Below are 7,500 nucleotides of genomic sequence, written 5' to 3'. Positions count from 1 at the left end.
AGCTTCATAGTGTGCTCTAGTTTCTCCTGTGGTGCTGGTGGAGTGGAAATGAACACAGACTACACTCTACAGCCTCCTCCTCTTGACGCCACTGGGGGAGATGCCAACCTCCTCGTGGTGCTCACAGAGGGACTAATATTCAGGGAACTGCACTCCCAAAAAACACACACACACAGACATAGATACACACACACAGACATAGATGCACGCACGCACGCACGCACGCACAGACCAGTTATTTGGGAGGATGACTAGTCAATCAACAATACAATTCCCCAAAAACCATACACACACTAATATAGACAAACACACATGTGGAGAAACGCACGCGCACACAGACAGACACACACTGCACATGAGACATGAGGCCAGTCCCCTAATGGACTCTGTGGCCTCAGAGGGACAGACTGACATACAGACAGACAGAGCGTCCTGCTGTCCAGTTTACAGGAAGCAGGTCACAGGGCATTCCTCACATGCCTGCTCAACACTGCAACAACAACACACTGCACTACAAAGGCAAGACGAAAAACAAAAGAACATCACACCAGGGGAGTCATTCCAAGGACCTGGCACAGTAAGTTAAACCTGGGGTGCATTTCTCAAAACCATAGCTGCTAACTAGGCTAGCTATTGTACTTTGTTGTTTGCAATGCAATTTCCTATCGACAACTACCCAAGCTGCTAATTGGCTCACAACTACACTTTAAAAAACGCACCACATGTTAAGTTGACCTTGAGTTAGAGGTAAATCATCTAATAGACAAGCCTTGAATCCTCTTTTTCTTAATCAAATGACACATGTGAGCTACCTATTAGCAGGTGTACCACATCCTGTAGGTTAACTCGGTCAGGTTTATCAATTAACCATGTTCTTGGAATACCCATCTGGACACAACACCACCACACAACACGACAACACAACAAGAGAATAGCCAACACAACAGACACACACCACAACAAAGTACAACAGAAAAAGCAATACAACAACAAAGAACAACACTCAACACCATAAAGGAGGTTTTTTAGTCTAGTTTTGTCTAGTTTCAGGAAAAACTGCACACCTGCAATAATACATAACAGAGCAGTGTGAGGAAAGCCCTTGTCTGTCTGCACACACGCACGCGCACACACACACCTCTTATCCACGTACATTTCTCTACGATGAAGCCAAAACAGGGGCAGGAAACAGTAATACACCCAACATTCCTCCAAGACAAATAATCAGAGATCTTTATCGGGAGCGAGACCTGTACAGCCTTCTGCAAACACGTCAGATCGCCTACAGATAGAGCTCTGTGTGTGTGTGTGTCTGTGTGTGTGTGTGTGTGTGTGTGTGTGTGTGTGTCTGTGTGTGTGTGTGTGTGTGTGTGTGTTGCATTGTCTGGGTGGAGTTGAGTAGACCTTCTGCACAGAACAGAAGCATGTTTATAGTTTTCTCTGCGCAAAGGCAGACAGACGCACGCATGCACGCATGCACGCATGCACGCATGCACGCATGCACGCATGCACGCACGCATGCACGCACGCACGCACGCACACACTTATCTGTTGCTGATCAGACTTGTTTGGAGAACATGTCTGCAAAGTCACTATCTGCACCTAACATCTGGACAGAAAGGGGCAGTGATGGGCATGTGTGTGTTTGTTTTTACATGGACTGTATGCATGGCCGGTTACGCAAGGTCTTGTGTGTATGCAAGTTAATGCACTCTATTGTCCATGTGCTTTGCTTGCATGGGGGTTGTATGCTACCGTTGCTTACTTGCTTTACCTAACTTTACTTACTTTAGTATACTACTTTGCATCTGGTGACAATAAAGGACTTCTAGACTTCTACTACTGTGTGGGCATACAACTGCAATGCATAGAGTGTAGACTTTGCATTTATGGGTGTGAGTGCTCCCATATGCGCCCATGTGTGAACCTCTGTGTGGTGTGTGTTGAAAGGTGCAGAGGAAAGGAACCAGGGAGTAGAACATGCTGTGCTTTTAGAGACTACAGCTTCCTGACACACACACAAACATATGCTAAATATGCAAACATTGACACAACCTTGCTCAGGCACACTCAAAGAATATGCAAAAAAAAAAATATATCCAAGTGCACAAACGTGTGAGTCTTTGCCTCAAATAGACAGACAGGAAGGCACGCTCACAGGATTGAGTTTAAAGAAAAACAAGTTAAAACACATGTTAAGAAAATAAGCGCCATTAATGACATTCACACTCTAAGACGAACACACGCCCGCATGCACCATTAGACAGCCATACAGACTTGCGCACGCACGTGCACACACTAAGACAGAGAGAGACACAGACAGACAGACAGACAGACAGACAGACAGACAGACAGACAGACAGACAGACAGACAGACACATACTGACCTGTGCATCCGCCTCCTCATAGGGGTCCACAAACACGGTGGCGCTCAGGAGCTTGACCTCACTCTGTGGTTTGACAAAAAACAAACAAGAGCAAAACAACATTGAAAACCAACACAGCACACAGGTCTGTAAATACACTGTTGACATGAAATTCAGAATAGGTGGCTTTCAGGTAAAATGTCAGTATGAAGCTTTAAAAAAGTAGCCTTGCAAAAATCTTCATCCTCAAGTTCATTTTCAAAAGCAGTCTTAGCAGCTCTTACTTCGGTTCACATATTTTACGGAATGCCAATCATCCTTTTTGTGACCCCTTCGCAAAGCCTCTACAATACGCTCAAATTTAGCCTACACTAGAGAATCAACATACGTCAGAGTGAAATTGGTCAATGGATATTTCCCACCAACTTCATTCAGTATGAGCTTGTTTAATGAAGGCAATACAATAACATAATCATGGTCGATTGATTTGGAACCCAAGCAGATGCTGTATGAGTTCAATAAAGTTCAATAAATAAAGTTTCATAACAGATGTATGAATGTGGATATGTGTAAATGTGAAATACTGATATATGCTGATCTGTGTAAATGAGGAATATGTACACATGCTCTTTGTACAATCATCAGAAGTTGTCGATTCAATACATTCGCAGCAGGTGTAAATTGCATTCTGTTGCATAGATATAAGCTATACATTTGGCCGGGGTTTACTGCCTGAAAGCGGTAGTCATATCATGTACCTAGAGTAGAGTAGTAGAATACTTTTACCTGCTTCTTCTTCAAAATGTAACTTTTGTGACGTCACTGCGAGGAAGGTTAATAATATACATGGTGGATGGGCCCCCCACTGTTATTTGGGGCCTCTATAGCTTGCGGATGCCCCCCCTATAGCTTGTGTTTGGGGACGTGTAGTGTAGTGTAGTGTAGTGAAGGGGAACGCACCTTGGGTTTGTCCGTTTTTGGATCAGCCTCCACGTTCTCCATGGCTGTCAGAGCTTCAAACCCACCCACCACTCTGGGGAGAGAGAGAGAGAGAGAGAGAGAGAGAGAGAGAGAGAGAGAGAGAGAGAGAGAGAGAGAGAGAGAGAGAGAGAGAGAGAGAGAGAGAGAGAGAGAGAGAGAGAGAGAGATGGTAAAAACAGTGAGTGAGTGAGGAGGGGAGATAAGAGCGAGAGAGAAGAGACAGAAAAACACAAGGCAAGAAATGGACAGGAGAGAGAGATAAAGAGGGAGAGAGGAGAGAAAGAGTGGGTAGAGGAGACAGAAAAAGGAGAGAGAGAGCGAGACAAGCGAAGGAGTGGGATGAGAGCCAGTCAGCGTGACAGAATACCAAAGTGAAAAGCCAGGCAGAGAAGACAAGGGGGTGCATAACAACATGGGCTACACAAAGACAGAAAAACAAACCACAGAACATTGAAGGTACATCCCAACTCCTCATCCTCCTCCTCAATACAAAACAGTGCCGCATGAGTCATCGCCAAACAACACACACAGATGCCACAGCCTGTTGATGATGAGAGTGTTCACCATAACAACCGTAAGAGCATGTTGGTGACAGGCTTCTTCAACGGGACTGGGCCAAATAATCACAAAAAATGAATGCCAGTCATTACACTACATTACATTACATTGCATTTGGCAGATGCTTTCTAACCAAAGCATTCATGCCCATTAGTAAACAATGATCAAGCACACAAAGACTACTATAACCATGACTATGTATTACTACTGTTCTTGATAGAATTTACTTTGTAAAAGGTTTTCTTTAAATTACACAATCACTACGTTTACATGACACATTTCATTCAGAATTAACCGACTTCAATTCTGAATAAAGCTCAATTCCGCTTTGAGAACGGCATGTAAACACTTCAAAATTCTGAATTAAATTAAAAGATCAAAGTAAAGTTGTCGGAACTATTTACTTCAGAATTATTAATTCAGAATTAAAAACGTCATGTAAACGTAGCCATTGTCTGCTGACTCATTTGTGTACTTTGACAGCACACTACAGTACTGCATGGTGTTCGCATGTGATTCCACTCTGTCCACTCAATCAAAGACTACAGCAGCATCAGCTTCTTTCATCAAAGCCTCACGGCAACAAAAATCAGGATTTATCAATATGGGGGTAAAAAACCCTAATTAGCCATATTTTCCAGCCCCACTGTACTGCACAATAACAATAATTGCACAAGCTACCGTAACAACAATAAGAGCATGATGTTGAGAGGCCTCTACAATAACAACAAGTGCTGCTGCCTAGAAGCTAGCTAGCCATCAGTGACGAAGCAGAACGTCTCTTGCAAAAACACACAGAGAAAGAGGAAGGAGGGAGAGGAGAGAAAAGAGAAAAGAGCATATTGCAAAATAAGAGGAAGAGTGTGAGTGTGTGAGTGTGTGTGTGTGTGTGTGTGTGTGTGTGTGTGTGTGTGTGTGTGTGTGTGTGTGTGTATGTGTGTGTGTGCGTGCATGCATCTGTGTTTGTGAGTGTGCGATACATATGTATGTGTCCGTATGTGTGTGTGCGACCACGTATACTCAGCAGGGGGGCCCGTGTATGTGTCTCAGTGTGTGTGTGTGTGTGTGTGTGTGTGTGTGTGTGTGTGTTACGTCTGCATGTGTGTGTGTCTGTGCGTGCACGCATCTGTGTTTGTGAGTGTGCGATACATATGTATGTGTCTATATATATGTGTGTGTGTGTGTGTGTCTGTGTGTGTGTGTGTGTGTGTGTGTGTGTGTGTGTGTGTGTGTGTGTGTGTGTGTGTGTGTGTGTGTGTGTGTGTGTGTGTGTGTGTGTGTGTGTGTGTCAGTATGTGTGTGTCAGTATGTGTGTGTCCCAACCCCCATAACATAATGTGCACCCTCAGCTGGGGGGCCCGTATACCTCCTCTTCTGCTTTCAGCAGCAGCAGCAGCAGCAGCAGTGTCTTATGTAACAGGACAAAACATCCTGCTCTGCTCTACTCTACTCTACTCTCAGGCAGGGGAGAAAGCCAGCAAAAAAACATCAAACACAAATCCACCAGACCGTGCACTGTGTGTATGTGTGTGTGTGTGTGTGTGTGTGTGTGTGTGTGTGTGTGTGTGTGTGTGTGTGTGTGTGTGTGTGTGTGTGTGTGCGTGTGTGTGTGTGTGTGTGTGACTGAGTGAGTGAGTGATTGAGTGTATGTGGGTGTGTGTGTGTGTGTGTGTGTGTGTGTGTGTGTGTGTGTGTGTGAGTGAGTATGTGTGAGAGTGCGAGTGTGTGTGTGTGCGCGTGTGAGAGATAGAGGGTCATGGACTGCCTTCTGCAGTAAAAGTGATGCACAGCTTCCGCTGTCTCCAGAAGACCCAAACACGATAAAGCAGTGGTCTTCAACCTTTCCTAAGCTACGGCACACTTATTACTTCGGCGAAAACATCTCACAGCACACAACCAATCAAAGTTGTTGAGCAAAACTTAAACTCCCATTTGCCCATTTTAACAACGTGCATTCAGTCTACACTTTATCATGGCACACCTGTGATGATCTCGCCAGGCACATTAGTGTTCCATATCAAAAAGGTCCCAACACCATATAGGTCTGTCTGCCTGACTCTCTGTCTGTCTGTCTAGGGCCCCAAACTAAGGATATATTATTCACACCGGACACCCCCCCACCCCTTGTGGAGTTAGAAACAGGAAAAAAAAACTCACACAAATTTTAACACTTGTTCCTTTTGGCATTTCCAAATACACAAAATTTAATCCAACTCCAATCATGGCTTTTTGGGCTATCCTGCTGATAGACAGACAGAGAGACAGACCAATGCGACCGAAAACAAAAACCTCCATTGGCAGAGGTAAAACACAGACACAGACACAGACACAGACACAGACACAGACACACACACACACACACACACACACACACACACACACACACACACACACACACACACACACACACACACACACACACACACACACACACACGCACACGCACACGCACACACTCTTTTAAACTTTCCACAGTCAGACATGGTATGGAAGCATAACACTTTTTACATGCAGTTTTATTGCACTGCATGTGGCACAATGACAACAAAGACTATTCAATTCTAAAGAGAAACTCTGTGTGTGTGTGTGTGTGTGTGTGTGTGTGTGTGTTCTCTCCAGTTTGACACGCACACACTCACACACGCACGCACTCACGCACATAAAAAAGAACATGGCTTGGAGAGGTTACTGTGCTTCACAACACACAATAAAAACCAACACAACAAAATAGCAACAAAGCAACAGAGGTCCAGGACACCTGTTTTACGCATGTAAAAACTGTTGGCCAACAGGGGAGGAGAAGGTAAGAAGGCCGCTGTGAGGAAGAGGAGAAGAGGAGGAGAGGAGAGAGCGGAGGAAAAAGAGAAGGGTGGAGAGGAGAGGAGAGGGGAGGAGAAGAGAGGGGAGCAGAAGAAAAGAGAGGATTGAAGGGGAGAGGATTGAAGAGGAGAGGGGAGAAGGGAAGAAGGGAAGAGAGGGAAAAAGAAAGGAGGAGAGGAGGTGAAAGGAGAAGATAAAAGCAGTGGATGAAAGGAGGAGAAGAGAGGAGAGGAAAGGAGAGAAGAAAAGAGAGGAGAAGAGAGGAGAAGAGAGGAGAAGAGAGGAGTGGAGTGAAAAAGAGAGGGGAGAAGAGTAGAGCGGAAAGAAGAGCCAGAGGAGAGGAGAGGAGACAGAAAAAAGAGGAAGAGAAGAGTAGAAGAGGGAGGGGGTAGGGGAGAAAAGAGAGGGAGAAGTGGAGAGGAGGGTAGGAAAAGTGGAGAGGAGAGAGCCAATGTTTGGGCCGATTTTGTCTTGCTTGGCGGGAGTAGGACAAGTCCCGTGGGACAGAGGTGGAGGGAGTTTTTGAATTCAACCCGCCCCCACCCCCCTGAAAAGTTCCGAACACACAACAATGCCGATGCTGTTGGAATTTCCCAGTCATATCCTTTTACATTCAGTGTGTGTGCGCGCATGTGTGCGCGCATGTGTGCGTTGTGCGTGCGTGTGCGTGTGTGGGGTACCTGTCCGGCAGCTGAACAAAGCCCAAAAGAGTTGATTGTCCGACTGCTAGCTTTTGCCTGAGATGAAAAGTGTGTGAGTGTGTGTGCATACTTGC

General features: G+C 45.3%; 1 protein-coding gene across 1 annotated transcript in view; it reads right to left on the bottom strand.

Annotated features, from left to right (window-relative positions):
• ppil2 (peptidylprolyl isomerase (cyclophilin)-like 2) overlaps positions 1-7,500 on the bottom strand; it is an 85,908-nt gene that overhangs the window by 5,431 nt on the left and 72,977 nt on the right. The window contains exons 17-18 of the mRNA XM_063194397.1: positions 3,327-3,399; positions 2,388-2,450 (exon numbers count right to left, since the gene is read on the bottom strand). Of these exons, the coding sequence (XP_063050467.1) occupies positions 2,388-2,450; positions 3,327-3,399 (136 nt within the window). The remainder of the gene's footprint in view (positions 1-2,387; positions 2,451-3,326; positions 3,400-7,500) is intronic.

The sequence above is a fragment of the Engraulis encrasicolus genome, chromosome 3 (assembly GCF_034702125.1).
Source record: "Engraulis encrasicolus isolate BLACKSEA-1 chromosome 3, IST_EnEncr_1.0, whole genome shotgun sequence".
Taxonomy (NCBI): domain Eukaryota; kingdom Metazoa; phylum Chordata; class Actinopteri; order Clupeiformes; family Engraulidae; genus Engraulis; species Engraulis encrasicolus.
The sequence above is the reverse complement of the archived record's forward strand: the minus strand, read 5'-3'. Positions and strand labels throughout refer to the sequence as shown.